Here is a 17,223-nt window from a genome sequence, read left to right as displayed (position 1 = left end):
TATAGGACTATTTTAGAAACCCTTAAGATCGTCTTTCCTAACTTTGCTGAGCCTGGTGTGGGCTTGTAGTACAGGATCTTTGTCAACTGTGAAGACTTAAGACCACTGAATGGTTATGGTGTTTACTCAAATTTGTTTGTGGAAGCTAGTAAACCTTGAAAGGCTACCACGGATGAAAGAGGAGTCCTTAATGGGTTGGTTATTGGTCATCGTTTTCCTTTCCCACCTGTAATAAGTAAAATATTTTTGCAATACAAGGTCTGTTCAACTGAACAGCTGGAATTTATTTTAAGGAGAGGAATCAAGAATACAAGTACATCTCAATAGCTAAGTGTCATGTTGTGAAAATAAGCTAGTATGCCAGCTGGGCAGTTGCTTTCAACTGTACTTATTGTCCAACCAGTAATGAATTTTGAACTAGTTTAACCTGGGTGCCACATAGTGGCTGGATGAAGTCTCCATGCTGTAGACAAGGCATGCCTTGTATAGTCAATATAGTGTGAATGAAATTATGGATTTGAAGCCCCCCCCACCCTTGACACATGAAGATGGCTGAAAGGCATGGATAGGTGTTTAGTGTGGCTGACATTCTACATAGCCTATCAGAGGGCAAGGTGGATCTAGTACCATGCTAACTCAATGGATTTTGACTAATTATACATCTGTTTTTCAGGGATACATCTAACTCTATCTAGTTTCCCTTTCTGCTGGTAACTGGGTGTGAATTCCGCTCAGGCATTTTATATGCCAGCTACGTTGGGTTCGCTTAAACCAAGCCAATCCTTTAAAGCCCCCGTGCAGACAAAATCCAGTTTTTTTCATGTGTCACATTGTACAACATCTGATTGAATGAACACAAAGTGTAAAAATACAAGCGCTGGTTGGAAATCAAATCTAGACAGAACCTTCTCAGCAAGTTTGAATGGATGGAAATTTTGGCTTGCCTAATGACATCACCAATTGGGGAATGGACCTATGACTAGTAGGTAGGGGCCAATTTGAGATTGTGCAAACCTTCTGAAAAGTGATTGGTTAACCCAGGATTACACCTGTTCTCAATTTAGTACTGGTTTGAATTTGAAGTTGTTTGGTCTTATATGGAGTTTCTTTGCTTACTGATATTGGAAATTCTGACTGCACGTTGTCTTGTGTTTAGGTTCATATACAATACTTTTATTTTTTTATCAACATTTGTTGGAGAGCATTTTTCCTTAATCGTTAGCAAGCAATCTATTTCATTCAACACTATGGCTTCCTCCGGTCGTAAGTAAACGTGAAATACAGCAAAACTATTGGTTCTCACATACGTTTGAATCCTTAACATCTGTTTCTTGCTTAGACATGACAACAATCATTGATTTGACCCATGATGGCACAGTACTTGATGCAATGGAATCTACATGCAATGATCTCCATGCATGTAATCCCCATCGAGATGTGCTCTCAGAACTCTCCTCTATTGCTTCTACGCAGGTACACCCAAGGTTTTTAAAATCTTTTTTTTTTTTTTTTACATGTCACTTTTTAATTAGGCAAATCAGTTAAGAACAAATTCTTATTAACAACGACAGCCTACCTGGATAACGGTGGTGTGCCACCCTATGGGACTCTCAATCACGGCCTGGATTGGAACCAGGGACTGTAGTGCTGCCTCTTGCACTGAGATGCAGTGTCAAAGATTGCTGCGCCACTTGGGAGCCTGCAATGTTGAAGTTCTGATAATGTTACAATGGCCTATTGACTGACCGTTTGAGTAATTTGTAGAATGGCTCCCTATATAGTGCACTACTTTTGACCACTTTGTAGAGAATAGGGTTCTATTAAGGATGCAACACATGATTGTATTGACTTAACGGATGTTATTCCCCCTGGCCAGAGTGAGGTGTTGGACACTGCAGAACAGCAGCAGCAGAAACACCAGCATTTGAGGGTCTACTTAAGGGTGAGGCCCTTTTCCAAGGATGAGATCTCCAGCAATGAGGACCAGGTATGTGGCAATGGGGCCGTTGTGGGAAGAAAAAAAAAATGCTGATCCTAATCTAAACAGTAATATTTTAGAGTATATGGTCAGGTTTCAAATGTACCATATATCATTGTCTTGACTCTGGGTTTTTATTAAAAGTTTAGAAACTATTTGAAGGTCCTGTTTCCTAATGTCCTGTAAACAATCTTCCCTGATCCACACCTCTCCCACGATCTTCTTGTCTCTCTGCAGGGTTGTGTGGTTCTTGAGAATGCCAGGACCGTAATGCTGCATGCGCCCAAAGGCTCTGCTACCATGAAGAGCAGTGAGAAGGGCGTTGGCCAGGCGATACACACATTCTCATTCTCTCAGGTTTGGCTAACGTATGTGATTAATGCCTTGTTGAGGAACAATTAGGTGGTTCCTGATCCTGACTGTAAGTCGCTCTGGATATGAGTGCCTCCTAAATGACTAAAATGTAATGTTCTTGGTCTCATGTTTTAATTTCACTCAGATCTTTGGGCCTGAGACGAAGCAGGCAGATCTCTTCGAAGGCACCATCAAAAGCCAAGTTCTCGATTATCTGGAAGGGAAGAATGCTCTAGTCTTCAGCTATGGTGTGACCAATGCAGGCAAGACTCACACAATTCAAGGTAAGTCCTCTAGTAAGTAACCTCCCTGCTTATAGTAATCTTCCTGCTAATTATGCCACCCAACTTCTGTTTGGAAAGGATCTGCTTTGTTGGGGGGGGTTGTTTCTTGCATTTGGTATGTTGGAGGACAAGGGAGAGAGACTCACACTTAACACAGAATTTTTGCCCCATATCCCATTTGACAGACTGTATGTCTTTATCCTTGAGTTTACCTGATGAAACCAATGATGTTTATTCTATGTGTTGGCCAATTGGAGGCTTTGAAGCCACCCAATGCAATACTGGTGGTACTCAGAAGCAGTCCTCCATAGGAATGAATGGGATTCTACAGCATTTCAATTAAATGTTTCAAGCACAATTGTGTATCTTAGTATTTTTTTGTAGTGGGGACCATAGCATTAGTACTCCACAAAAAGATAAGGAATATTTATTTTTTTATGAATGTGTTTTTTTATGAATGTGATTTAAAAATATGCATTGAGGTGTCTGTAATAGAAAATACTTGTCAAATGACTTGTAGACATTAATAAATTCATTTCTATAACTTACAAAACTCTTTACAATGGAGTACCACAATGGCTGTGCAGTGGCTTCAATACATCGCCCCCTCTCGGTCATCCAGGGTTTCTACACTTTGGTTGAAACCTATGCAGCTGGCTGTGACTGATACTAGTCAATGAAGGAGTGGCTGCAAGGGACAGACTTTCTGTATTTTTTTGTTGCTATGTTGCAGGATCCCAGAAAGACCCTGGTATTCTCCCCCAGGCGTTGGATGTCATCTTCAGACACATCAAAGGGAGACAGTATGAGAACATGGATCTGAAGCCGTACCTTGGTAGTGACGCTCAGTACCTAGGGCCTGACCAGGTCCAACAGGAACGAAACACCAAAGCAGCTATATTTGCTCTACTCAAAGAGGTGAACACGGACACATAATGTGGAGTAGCCTAATTAGTTGGTGGGTCATGTGAAGTTGTTGTCTTACGGTTTTATTTGTTACCCTGATCTCTTAACCCCCACATAGGAAAATGAACCCCCACGTGTCAGTGGAGTTTCATCCCACTCTTCCTCTACTGGAAGCCTCTCTTTCTCAGTCTCCTACGATAACACAGGTACATCACATCTGTAAGCCCATCTCTGTTCAAGTCAAACATCTGGATTCTGGACTGGCTATTGATAGAAATGCCATAACGGGATCATTTGTGGTTCTCTGCATCCTAGTTGAGTTTGTGGCTGTGTCTGGGGACCGCAGCCAGTTCGCCCTGTGGGTGTCCTTCTACGAGATCTACAACGAGAGTGTATATGACCTGCTGCAGGCGTCACTCACCTCCAAGACACAGAGACGCACAGCCCTCCGTGTGTGTGAGGACAGCGCGGGAAACTCGTATGTCAGAGGTGTGTGTGTAGGGAGGCAGTGGGATGATGTGCCCATTGAAACAAAGTGCCCACAAGTTCCCTTCTGTTTCATGCTTTGCTCATGTAGTATTGAAATGGACTTAATCCTATTTTTCCCTTTTCAGATCTAAAGTGGATCAATGTTCACAACTCTGAGGAGGCATGCAAAATTCTCAGAGTTGGAAATAAAAACCGAAGTGCTGCTTCCACTAAGATGAACCATTCATCAAGCAGAAGGCATGTTCAGTCACATTTGATTTATACTCTTTGGATTGCTGAGATGCATAAAATAATTGTCATATTTACGTTTTTCCCCTGGTCACAGCCACAGCATATTTACCATCAAATTACTGAGAATTGATGGAACTGAGGTTCAGACGATGTCAGAGTGAGTATTAACTTTCATTCATATTCTACCTGGTGTTAGGTTCTAAACGGAGTAAACTCAAATCAAGTTTATTCACCCACTGGGTCAAACGACTGCAAAGAAATGTTTCCACAAGCACATATACAGTGCCTTGCGAAAGTATTCGGCCCCCTTGAACTTTTCAAACATAAAGATATAAAACTGTATTTTTTTGTGAAGAATCAACAAGTGGGACACAATCATGAATTGGAACGACATTTATTGGATATTTCAAACTTTTTTAACAAATCAAAAACTGAAAAATTGGGCGTACAAAATTATTCAGCCCCCTTAAGTTAATACTTTGTAGCGCCACCTTTTGCACCGATTACAGCTGTAAGTCGCTTGGGGTATGTCTCTATCAGTTTTGCACATCGAGACTGAATTTTTTTCCCATTCCTCCTTGCAAAACAGCTCGAGCTCAGTGAGGTTGGATGGAGAGCATTTGAACAGCAGTTTTCAGTTCTTTCCACAGATTCTTGATTGGATTCAGGTCTGGACTTTGACTTGGCCATTCTAACACCTGGATATGTTTATTTTTGAACCATTCCATTGTAGATTTTGCTTTATGTTTTGGATCATTGTCTTGTTGGAAGACAAATCTCAGTCTCAGGTCTTTTGCAGACTCCATCGGGTTTTCTTCCAGAATGGTCCTGTATTTGGCTCCATCCATCTTCCCATCAATTTTAACCATCTTCCCTGTCCCTGCTGAAGAAAAGCAGGCCCAAACCATGATGCTGCCACTGGGGATGGTGTGTTCAGGGTGATGAGCTGTGTTGCTTTTACGCCAAACATAACGTATAGCATTGTTGCCAAAAAGATTCAATTTTGTTTTCATCTGACCAGAGCACCTTCTTCCACATGTTTGGTGTGTCTCCCAGGTGGCTTGTGGCAAACTTTAAATGACACTTTTTATGGATATCTTTAAGAAATGGCTTTCTTCTTGCCACTCTTCCATAAAGGCCAGATTTGTGTAATATACAACTGATTGTTGTCCTATGGACAGTCTCCCACCTCAGCTGTAGATATTATTATTATATATTATTATATATATATTATTATATTATTATTATTATTATTATATTATATATTACTGTAGATCTCTGCAGTTCATCCAGAGTGATCATGGGCCTCTTGGCTGCATTTCTGATCAGTCTTCTCCTTGTATGAGCTGAAAGTTTAGAGGGACGGCCAGGTCTTGGTAGATTTGCAGTGGTCTGATACTCCTTCCATTTCAATGTTTAAAGCTTGGGAAATCTTTTTGTATCCAAATCCGGCTTTAAACATCTTCACAACAGTATCTCGGACCTGCCTGGTGTGTTCCTTGTTCTTCATGATGCTCTCTGCGCTTTTAACGGACCTCTGAGACTATCACAGTGCAGGTGCATTTATACGGAGACTTGATTACACACAGGTGGGATTGTATTTATCATCATTAGTCATTTAGGTCAACATTGGATCATTCAGAGATCCTCATTGAACTTCTGGAGAGTTTGCTGCACTGAAAGTAAAGGGGCTGAATAATTTTGCATGCACAATTTTTCAGTTATTTATTTGTTAAAAAAGTTTGAAATATCCAATAAATGTCGTTCCACTTCATGATTGTGTCCCACTTGTTGTTGATTCTTCACAAAAAATACAGTTTTATATCTTTATGTTTGAAGCCTGAAATGTGGCAAAAGGTCGCAAAGCTCAGGGGGGCCGAATACTTTCGCAAGGCACTGTATGTATAACTTCCTACTAGGAGTCGCCTCCGTGCACAGCTAGCTAGCCAACAGATCTGTTGCTACTCAGAAACATCAGTGGTTCCTCTCACAAGTGTAGTCTTGGCCCCGCCTCCTACTAGAATTTGTGGGCATGTGTGTATCTGCTATGTTCCTTCTCACGTCATCTGACCTGACCTTGAGCTGAATTCCTCACTCCTCCCTAATCCATGTCTCTCCTACCGTATCAGTGACTACAAGCAGACTGTTGCCCTTTGGCTGCCTCCATAGGCTCAACTGATTTAACTTCACATACATATTTTAAAGTAATCAATGTTTTAATATGGTAACATGAATACGTGTGTTTCAAGCTGGAATCCAACACTGGCAAGCAATGCTTGTTTCTCTACGTGCTTAAACACAATCCAACCAATGGTTTGTTCACTTAACTGCAGTTACCAGAAATAGACTCTTCCGTTAAATCCTTCATTTGTCAGCGTCATTATTTGAGTAAATTCACAACAGTTTTTACGATGAATTACAATGCTGTGCTGCAACTTGTTCAAGACTCCACGCTTTGTCCCAAGTCTGAATAAGCTGCATGACCATAGAGCCATGTGACACCACCCCATCCTTACAACATCTCCTACTCGATGTGATTTATTTTCTTTTTCCACCCCAGACTCTCTCTGTGTGACCTGGCTGGCTCGGAAAGATGCGGAAAAACGAAGACGTTTGGGGAGAGGCTGAAGGAAGCGGGTAACATCAACAACTCTCTGCTCATCCTGGGGAAATGCATCGCTGCCCTGCGCAGCAATCAGAGTGACAGGTACAGGACAAGTAGTACTGCCATTGATTACCAGAATGACTTATTAAACCACTGCTACAAAACCACCTCGACAAATTTGACCAAATGCTGCACACAAACCTGATTTTGTCAGGTAAATTAAAAATGCATGTTTTCAAACCCTGAATGAAACTGATTGGAAAGCTGATATTTGATAAACTCGAGTTGTCATCCTTTCCTCCCCTCTATCAGGATGAAGAACAGCTATATTCCCTTCAGGGAGAGCAAACTGACCCGTCTCTTCCAGTCCATCTTCTGTGGGAAGGGCCGAGCCTCCATGATTGTGAACATCAATCAATGTGCTTCCACATATGACGAAACTCTCCATGTCATGAAGTTTTCTGCCATCGCTAAGCAGGTTGGTCTCTCGCCCACCCTGTCCACATTCTACTCCATCTCGGTTTAGAGTTGACTCTGAATTTCTCACGGGTTGAAAAATGTAGTGTTCAGTTGCAATGCCCTTAATCACCTTATAGGTGTCATGGTCAAATTCCATTTGTTGAAATGTCTAGCCACAAAGTGTACTTGTTCACCCTCCCGCATTGATAAGGATTAGTGTGAGAATTATGGTAGGGGGAGTAAACGAGTACGACGAGTACGACACCCTGTACTGGAAGTGTTATAAATGGCACCCTATTCCCTATATAGTGCACTGTTTGGCCAGAGCCCTATGGGTACTAATCACCTTTGTTGTCCTAGGTGGTCCAGCTGATCCCAACAAAGTGTCTAGAGTCTCTGACCCCGCGGCTGGTGGGGCGCGATGGGAAGCCTCTACTGAAGAACGGGGTCATCGATGACCAGGCTCTAGAGAACTACCTGTCTGAAGAAGAGCTGCTGGACGAGGATGAAGCAGACATGTCCATTTTACCCCAGGAGGTATTTTCCATCCAAAACGGTCTTAAAGATTTTGCCAGTGTTCTGCGATTTTCTGATTTTATTTCATAGGGATGGATGCAATATGTTAATTTACAGAATCAATGGTGTCTGATTTACTTTATGAACTGCTGCTCTCTTCTAGGATCTCATGAATGTGATCGAGAATCTCAGGGCCAAGCTCCTGGCTGAGCGACGGAAGAACTTGGTCCAGGAGATTGACATCCGCAAGGAGATGGGAGACGCCATGCTGCAGCAACTCATGGAGAGCGAAGAACTCAGGAAGTGAGTGTTCCCTGAGCTTTACACGGGGCACAATCACACCTTCCCCCTTTCCGCTATATTAGTGTTCTTATGCAATACCCATGGCAGTGCTACACATTGCTGGTGGATGGGGTGCATTCCTGCGCCATATAGTATGCAATTCATTTAAGATCTTATAACTAGCATTTTGTGTAGTTTTCACATAATTGTACAATTCCACTGTTTGTGCATTTGTCCACACCCATGAACTGTCCTCCAAATTATCTTCTAAAAGGACGGTGTAAATGTTTCTCTAGTCGTCAGGTGGCTGAGCTGAAGGAGAGCTACCAGGAGAAGCTGGAGAACACATTTGAGATGTACAAGGATGCCCTAAAGGACCATGCCTACCAGAGGGCCCTGGAGCGCATAGAGGATGATTACGTACCCCTTGAGGAGTTCATCGCTGAGCAGGAGAAAGTAGAGGTACTAGACACTCACTTTAGGTGATCGACAAGGTCCTGCCACAACCACCTGATCAAATTGTCAGATATGAATTCTGTCAATTCAGGGTCAGATCTGCCGAGTGTTTGCGCCCGTTTGAATTTTCCCGCTGAGTGGAAATCGTTCTGTATGGTTTATTTCCCCTGGGAAGTAAAAAACCTAGTTGTTGTAAAGTTTTGGTAAATAAGGACTCATAACCCCTATAGGCACTAGAACAGAAGCTGTCTGAGATGGAACGGAAGCTGTCTAAGATGGAGCACAAGCTGTCAGGTTCCACAGTGAGTTCATCTATGGTTCCAACCAGAGAGAACTCCAGCCAGACACGGAGCATCTCACAACCACCACCTGTAGCTATGCAGGAAGGGTTAACGGGCCAGTACACCATCTCCCTCGGTGTTGATTCTATTTCATTAACAAACGGTAAATCTGATTGTACAGTAAGCCTATTCTATACCTTAAACTACAAATAACTGTGCACAATAAGCCTACATTAATAATTAGCCATTCCTTTATATTGATTTCAGAAGTCTCAGCAGGGGATGTCCTCACAGCTGTTTCCAAAGACTCAGAGCAACACAAACTCCTTTTGAAAGAGAGTGCGATGGAGAAACTCGGTGAGCAGAAAGAGGTAAGGAAACCTAGCCTGAAGGCATAACTTTTAGTCGGTGTTTCTATAAGGGAAAGGGGTGTAAATGCATTTTGAAATGCAAGTGTTGGAACTCAAACCTGGCATTTTTTTAAACTAGGCAAGTCAGTTAATAACAAATTCTTATTTTCAATGACTGCCTAGGAACTGTGGGTTAACTACCTGTTCAGGGGCAGAACGACAGATTTGTACCTTGTCAGCTCGGATTTGAACTTGCAACCTTCCGGATACTAGTCCAACGCTCTAACCACTAGGCTACCTTACCGCATGTCTCTTGTTTATTTCCAGCTGATTGTGTCTTTGCAAAAAAGGATTTCTGTTCTGAATGATGCACTACATGAGGCCGGAGAGCGCTTCTTTGACAAAACGGTAGAAATAGAAACTTTACATAAGAAGCTAGCCGACCAGGTAAAGACTACACGAACCTGTGTGTGTGTGTGTACAAATTAAGCCTAGTTTGTCAGTGTTCACTTAGGAAAACCTGATGTGCAGTGTCATCTCTCTGTCTTCAGGCACAGGATCTGGAGAGTATAGGTAAGGGCAATCTGGAGAAGGACAAAGAACTGGCATTGTTAAAAGAAGAGCTGGCCAAGCTATCCCAGAAGTCCCCTGTCCAGTCCAAGCCCAAGCGGGGTTTCATGGCCAACATTAGGGAATCTGTGACGTCGCCACGAACAAGCACCATTGCCAGGACACTGAGGAAATCTGTCCGGACCACACCCTTGCTGAAAAGGCCCTTCCACTAACTACCGTCCTCCCCCACGTTTTAAAAATGTTTAGGGCTCTATTCAAACACTATTGCTGAAGTTACAGATTGTGTGAAATAAATTAATTTCCAATTGCTTTGACATGCAGCGTTTATGGTGAGTGCGGTCTCTGCAATTTGGGAACATTTCCATTTCAATCACAATTTAATGCTGAACTTCAGCGATGTGGATTGAATAGAGCCCTTAGTTCTGTTTTTTCATTTTTTTTTTTCAAACTCTTAAATAAAATTCTACTGACTATTCATGATCGTTTCATTGGGAGACCATATCTGAAAGAATATGACTATTTTTACATGGCTTTCAAGTGTAATTTTAACTTCTCAAGGAATGTACATTGCAGCTCTTTTGCTATGTTGGAAGTTGTTTTGTCAGTGGTGAAAACTGGACATCACGTTGACATTCAGGTGCCATACAAATGGTTTTTAGTCACAAGTTCTCTTCATCCCGTACCTTTGGTCCAGGGCCTTGCACAGACCTTTGTGCTTAAACTTAACAGGTACCCCAATTTTATTTTTTCAAGACTCGTTGAGCAATTACAAAGGGGGGCAGCACAATCTAATGAGTGAAGTATTTTGCACAACTACTTTGAACTGAAATGCTGCACCTTAATGACCAACACAATTCCAGTCAAAATAGAGCCACACAGCTAGTCTGTATGGATATAACTATCAAACAGGGGGATGGTTCCAGTTTTTTTTTTTAGAAACACTTAATGTTTTGTGTAGGCTGGCATCTCTCGGACAAGGGGACTTCTATCAAAGAAATTCCACAAATTAACTTAAAGCACTCCTGTTAATTGAAATGCATTCCAGGTGACTACCTCAAATGCCAAAAGTGAGCAAAGGGTGTCTAACTTTTTTTGGGGGGGTTAACTACTTGATTCCATAGTTTGTCTTTGCTATTCTACAACGTAATGAAATAAACCCTGGAATGGGAGGTGTAAACTTTTGACTCGTACTGTATAAGTTTATAGCTCTGACTTCATTAGATATGAACCTCTAATTTTGTTGGAATGAAAGTAGATTTAGATGAGCAAGAGGTGGCATCCAGGGAAAGTATAAAAATAAAGTGACTGAGAATTACAGGAGGGGCATTTACCCCATACAGTGCCTTTAAAGTATTTACATCCCGAATTGACAATGTATTAAATGTTTTCTCACCCATCTACAACCAATACCCCATAATGACAGTGAAAACATTTAATACAACTGTTGTGGTTTCCATATCTGGCAACTGAGTTAGGAAGGTCACCATTCAAAGTAATTAATCACCACCATACTCAAAGGTATATTCAATGTCTGCTTTTTATTTTTATTGCCCTTCTTCGAGGCATTGGCATACCTCCCTGGTCTGTTTGAAATTCACTGCCCAACTGAGGGACCGTACAGATGTCTCTGTACTCAACATGATTTTTGAATGACCATTGTTGCACAGTGATTCCATGTGACTTGAGTAAAAATTTGCTTACTTAGGCTTGACATGACAAAGGGATAGAATACTTATTGACTCAAGACACTTCAGCTTTTCATTTGTAAAAATGTCAAACAATTCCACTGTGTGCAGGCCAGTAACAAAGAAATCTCCATTTAATACATTTTAAATTCAGGCTGTAACACAGTGTGGAAAAAGTCAAAAGGGTGTGAATACTTTATAAAAACCAGAGACTGGAAGGGCAAATGATCTGGTAGAGCCCCATCTGTGCAGTGCCTGCTTTCTGGTGGTTGAGGTTGGACTGCAATACTGATGACACACAGCTGATAATTACCACTTATGCTCCTTTAGTAGCAAGCTCAAGGCTCATACTACTTTTCATCACTTGCAATATTAGAATTATCAGCGAAGCTCCCCCAAACAAATCATATTAGCCAGCACTTCACTTTTCACCATCTATATCAGTGGACCATTTAATGGCTCGATTCAACCCATAGCGCTGTAGCGAGATCTAAACTCAAAGGTTATTTCTGATTGAGCCGACATACTGTGAATGCAGTTGCCACGAACACAGGAACATTTCCTTTAAATTTATATTGCGCTGTAGCACAGCTCTTCAGCGCCACAGATTAAATTAGCCCAAATCAACTGATCTCAACTAAACATTAAAGGTTGCACATGGATAGTGCTCCATTGGCTCTCCTTTGCAAATCAGGAAAACTAAGCCTCAAGAAAAACAACCTGGACAGGACAAACAGATTAAAATAAAGATGATTTATTTCCAGTGTTTCTTGAGGGTGTTGCACCCTTGTTTTGCTGCACACAGGCAAGATATTCACTGTCCAGGAAGCATTGTTTCATGCAGTTCTCAGAGATGAACATTTCTCCATACGTAACCATGCTTTTTTTTACTGCACTTGAAAAATACAAAGAAAAATATATATATACATGAAATATATACATTGAATTATGAACTTAATATTTAAAATTCACATGTAGCGAATAAAAAAAGCGATGACCCAAAAAAACAAGACTGGAATGCCTTGGAAATGGAAGCTTGGATTTTTGCACGATGTTACATTTTTAAAACAGTAAAATAGTGTATCTGTGATACAATTAAGTAATTAAACAAAATATTGTGTTTACAAGTGTGGAATAAAACATGGCACCCAATCTATTCACAGAAATCAATTCAAGAGGCACTTTTTCTTTAATGAAGAATCAAACATTACTAAAGATTTGAAAAAATGTGGACTTGAATTGTACAGAGGGTTCAGTTTAGCAACTGTACCAAGCATCTATCATACATTGCACTACATTAGACTTATTTGATAAAAACAACTATAATTCTGTCCCTCAAGCAAATATCTGTCTGCTATGATGCACTGTAAAAAATAACTTCCCACAGTACACAGCACAGAAAGCAGCCCTCGGAAATATGAGCATACAGATGAAAAACTATTTCTAACAAGCAACTGTGTTAGTCAACATAATTAAGAATATACATTGAAAATATCTACCTCTTGTAGAATTAGATATGTATTCCTTAGTAATACTCAAGTTAATGCACCACAGTCCAGGCTTTCACGTCCCATTGATTTGTGTGCTGTCGATCACACAAAACCACCTATGAATGTTCTTGTCACATTCTTCTATGACTGGGGTTTGAGCACAAGGATGGAAGTTAATTTTTTTTCATGTCTGTCCCAGTATAAGACACCAAGTCAACTAAAGCGATTACACATGAAAAAACCTTATCTTCACTCCAGTTACATTTCTTATGAGCCTATACACATATGTACAGTAGATATATAAAATATATATTTTGTAAAAAAAAAAAAAAAAAAAAAGTGCAGTAACCCTTGCTAAGGTATCTAAATACATACGTAAACCCGTTCTCTCTTTCTCTCATGCACTCACTCTCGTACACTCAACACACCCTTGCTGTTTCATAGATACTGATAGAATCGCGAGCGGACAACTTGTGCTCCTGATAGTTTGTGTGGGTGCGCGTCGTCAGCCGCCAGGTTGAGGCTGGCTTTGTTTCTGCCTTGCGGCCCACCTCCGTTCACTTGCTCCCCCACCATGGGCTGAAGGCATGGGGAGCCAGAGGGAGAGGGTCTCTCTGGAGTGGTACCCTGGGCTTGTGCCCTGTTTCCCTCGGGGACAACTTTGGGTGGGCTGTCCATGCTGAACTCTGACACTCCGGCCCGACAGCGCTCGCGGGCGATCCAGTCCCGAATGGAGAAGTCCTGAGAGGAGCACTTTGGCTTGAGGCGGTCCATGGCTGACAGCTCAGCCGCCTGGTCCACCCCGCCTTGCTCCCTCCAGTCGTTGATGACGGCCAGTTCTGCAAAGTCCCGCTGGCCCCCCATGGTGTGCCTACGACGGATGTTTTTCTTCTTGCTGCGCGTCTCCGGGGAAGACTGGCTCTTCTGGGAACCCACGCCAAACATGTCATCAGCAGATGTGCGCAGACGGAACTTGAGCCTTTCTGTGATATTGAGGCGCAAGGCAGGCTCGGGAGGGCGCTCCGACTCACTGCGGGAGGAAGAGTTGAGGCTGCTGGTAGACTGCCCCTTCTTCATCACCTCCAAGACACGAGACAGTCGTGTTGACTCCGACCTGCCCTCGACACGTTCCCCGCTGCCAGTCCCACCCTCTACTGATGACTCGCTATCTGTCTTCTGTCGCAGAGACCGCCTCCTGGAGAGTGTGTCACACTCAATCAGCCTGTGGGAGGGAAAGAGGCGACGGGGTTCCAGTTTAGGAGTCGTCTTCCCGTCAGCTGCTGCAGGATCAGGCTTTTCTGGCCCATGCCCAGTCTGGTTCGGCACTAAGACAGGCATGATTTGGACATTGCCGCCCCCCGTAGCAAACACAGGGAAGTCGCTTTCGCTGTCAGTCTCCATGGGCCGGCCTTCACTGATAAGCTCGCTGCGCTCGTCATCTGCCTCGTCCCCACCCTGAACCTCTGGACTGAGTGCGCTAGAGTCTGCTGCAGTCAGGAAGGTGATGGACGAGGTGGTGGAATAGTCCGAGGTGATGGAGCTCACCTCTGCCCCAGCTGACGCCCCAGCCCCAGCCACCGATAGATCAGGAGCAGCAGCCCCTGACACCCACTTCTTAGGTCGTGCCCTGGGCATGGAAGCCCCAGAGCTCATGGTGCCCAGATCAGAAGTGGGCTCATCCAGATGGGACGGGGTGTCTGAAAAAGAGGGCTTTCCAAGCTGAGCTATGTGGTAACTGAGTCTGGGGGAGCCAGAGTTTTTGAGTGAGGGGGCAGGTGAGGACTGCCTTGACAAGGGCTTTTCCCTTAAAAAGAAAGAGTTCCTGTGCTCCTTTTTGCCTTTGGGCGTGAGCTCAATACCTCTTCCATTCTCCTCTCCTGTTTTTGCTTGCTCTTTTGCTTCAGGGCTGACACTGATCCCTTGCTCCACCTCCAGGCCTCTGTGATTCTGCTTCTGGCCAGGGAGCTCCTTCTTAGGGAACACTGAGTCTAGGTCATCATCAGAGCTGCTAAGCTGCGGCTTGTCCTTGGGCTTCTTTCTTTTGCGGTTGGCTGCAGCAAAGATCGAGGAGACCAGGTGCTCGCGGCTGCACTGGTCCTTCCCGGACCCCCAGGAACCCTATAGAGAGGGAGAGAAACAAGTCAGAACTTGTACCACAGAAACCCCCCTTGCGAGAACAACACACAGAAAAACCCTCTAACCCCTGCCTGAGTTCTTGGCCAACCAGTACTGCACCTGTTCCTCTGAAAATGCCACAAACCAAAAGGGTGGACAGAGAGTAGGAACATTAGTGACAGGAGGACAACTACAACTGAACCATGCAAGCCTTTCAGCAACAACAGAAGCAGTAACAGCAACGCACTAAAGCAGCCCCAGCAAGGGAAGCTGGATGTTCTGCATGAACTCATGTGTTCTGAGTCAAAGCTGAGAGAAGCAGCCAGATGACAGCAGTGCAGTAATGATAAGCACCAGTTCCTGCATTGTCTATGGTGTGAGTGATCCTTTTGTTGAAGACAAATGTCCAAGAAAGGATCGGACAGACTTGTGAAGTTAGGACCCAACATAGTTTGATATTTGACATGAAAGGCTGTGTTTATACGGTTGCTTATTTGTTTTGTTAGTGTTCAGTATTCACAGACGAAACTCCACCTGGCCTACTGTCACACATGTGGGAATCAGTGCTTTGATCTAGCCTGGTGATCTGACCTTTGTTCTGCTCACCAACCAATTATTTCCTCCCTACACTACATTAAGCTGGAGAGAGCAGACACTGGGCACACACTCACCTTCGATTTAGCAGAGTCACTAGTGGGTGAATCTGTAAGAAACAGGGAGAGGAGAGAGGAACATGTTAGATTATCCATCAATTATTCAAAACAATATGTGGGACAACCAGACAAGACAACATCCACGAGAGTGCAATATGAAAAAGCCAGTGAGAGAGAGAAGAAACAGAGAGAATCATGACGAGGATAGTAAACACAGATAAGACACTGTGCTTGATGTCGAGAACCTGGCAGGTAAGTGGACAGAAGGATGACAGAAACATGAGGCGGTAAGCCATGCAGTGAGCACTATGTTACACTCAGATCCACATCCACCCGGGTGGGGTGTTATTTCATGGAAACAGAAACCTCAGTACATGCAAAACTGAAAGTCATTCTGGATAAAAGATAAGTAGCAATGAGCACAGAAGATGCTGGGGTCAAGTAAGTCCTTACATTTCTAAAACAATAATACCCAAATATATCAGGATACTGAGTGAAACTGTGGTAATGGCAAAAAATATCCAAGGTGCATTTCACAACAGCAGGCCAATGAGACAATGAAATATGTAATATGCAATGTAGGAAGTCAATGGATTCCCTCTGTATGGTCTACGCTATATAGCAAACCAAAGCCTCCAATTACTGATCAAAAGAGCTCTAGCACAATCTCTTGTTTTTGCCTGAATTGATGGTCAAATGACAAACCTAGCACATCTGACTAGTCATGAATGTTACTTCATTGAGGAGACTTTAACATGTATTTACTCTTGTATTACCATAATAACTATTGACTCAAACAAATAGGATTATGGTTCTAAGAAAGAGTAGTGTAATGATGTGTGAAAAGTCTTATGGCTTCAGTTAGAGGCTAACAAAAAGAGAGTATATTCAGTCTAGTTGAGCCGAGAGGGGGATGGACTGAATGAAAAGTACGGCGGCATATATTGCCATGACAACAGTGAAGACAACCATGGAATGAACCATGAGGCTAAGACATGAGAGGGGGGTCACAGAGGGGCTAGCTATGAACAGAGAGGACACTACATGAAAAAGAATGCCAGCGAGGAAAAGATTTATCCAATGCTGCCTAGTTGATCTTGTATTGATCTTTGACTGACTATACTTTTTTTTTTACATAGCCAAGCCCCCCTACACACCCCTTGAAAACAGATGGTGGCACAGTATGCAAGTGCACATTGACTGGGTAGGTAGAAACCTGGGGACCATACCATGCTATCTCTCCTGTTGCGAGAAGCTTGCGAGACAGTGAGGAGAGACAGTGGAGAGCCTTTCAGACAGTATCACCGGTCTGTGTTAGGTATACTCAAGATACAAAACGGACACCACCGGATGTCCAGTACCATATGGCCGCTGCTCTGCTTCCCTTTCACATTTTCTTTGTCAAACGGTTTCATCATGTTTTTCTTACGACGGTTTTCTCGAGCTTACAAGAAACGAGGGTTTCTGCAGACCAGACAGCTACACTGGGGGCAACAATCCTCCTTCTTCCTACAGT

The 17,223-nt window shown here is 43.0% G+C and overlaps 2 protein-coding genes across 11 annotated transcripts in view; one reads left to right on the top strand and one right to left on the bottom strand.

Annotated features, from left to right (window-relative positions):
* Positions 1 to 24: 24 nt before the first annotated feature.
* Positions 25 to 10,239, top strand: zgc:56231 (uncharacterized protein LOC406257 homolog). Of its 5 annotated transcripts, none has more exons than XM_035758347.2 (19): positions 25 to 1,263; positions 1,340 to 1,473; positions 1,877 to 1,987; positions 2,216 to 2,335; positions 2,478 to 2,616; positions 3,350 to 3,534; positions 3,641 to 3,728; positions 3,838 to 4,011; positions 4,137 to 4,248; positions 4,337 to 4,399; positions 6,803 to 6,949; positions 7,160 to 7,325; positions 7,667 to 7,843; positions 7,986 to 8,125; positions 8,401 to 8,566; positions 8,791 to 9,004; positions 9,112 to 9,212; positions 9,519 to 9,638; positions 9,743 to 10,239. In XM_035758347.2, the coding sequence occupies exons 1-19, from the start codon at positions 1,098 to 1,100 to the stop codon at positions 9,974 to 9,976; spliced, it is 2,757 nt and encodes a 918-aa protein (XP_035614240.1). In that variant the 5' UTR covers positions 25 to 1,097; the 3' UTR covers positions 9,977 to 10,239. The 5 variants fall into 5 exon arrangements, with proteins under 5 accessions (XP_035614240.1, XP_035614220.1, XP_035614259.1 ...); XM_035758327.2 differs by having other exon boundaries at positions 9,109 to 9,212; XM_035758366.2 differs by having other exon boundaries at positions 9,109 to 9,212; positions 9,723 to 10,239.
* A 1,942-nt stretch (positions 10,240 to 12,181) lies between these two features.
* The window catches only part of LOC118372408 (rho GTPase-activating protein 21-like), a 108,375-nt gene continuing 103,333 nt past the window's right edge, over positions 12,182 to 17,223 (bottom strand). For all 6 annotated transcript variants that reach the window (XM_035758307.2, XM_035758297.2, XM_035758272.2 and 3 more), the window contains 2 exons: positions 15,726 to 15,757; positions 12,182 to 15,057 (listed from right to left, as the gene is read on the bottom strand). In XM_035758307.2, the coding sequence (XP_035614200.1) occupies positions 13,378 to 15,057; positions 15,726 to 15,757 (1,712 nt within the window). In that variant the 3' untranslated portion in view covers positions 12,182 to 13,377. The remainder of the gene's footprint in view (positions 15,058 to 15,725; positions 15,758 to 17,223) is intronic.

The sequence above is a fragment of the Oncorhynchus keta genome, chromosome 4 (assembly GCF_023373465.1).
Source record: "Oncorhynchus keta strain PuntledgeMale-10-30-2019 chromosome 4, Oket_V2, whole genome shotgun sequence".
NCBI lineage: Eukaryota > Metazoa > Chordata > Actinopteri > Salmoniformes > Salmonidae > Oncorhynchus > Oncorhynchus keta.
This window is presented reverse-complemented; position numbering and strand designations above follow the sequence as displayed.

Bases quoted from the DNA above. Each gene is read 5' to 3' on its own strand.
- zgc:56231 (XM_035758327.2), top strand. From the start codon at position 1,098: ATGGAGTTTCTTTGCTTACTGATATTGGAAATTCTGACTGCACGTTGT. The intron at 3,729-3,837 runs GTACATCACATC...TCTGCATCCTAG, and splicing joins AGTCTCCTACGATAACACAG to TTGAGTTTGTGGCTGTGTCT. The intron at 9,639-9,742 runs GTAAAGACTACA...CTCTGTCTTCAG, and splicing joins ATAAGAAGCTAGCCGACCAG to GCACAGGATCTGGAGAGTAT.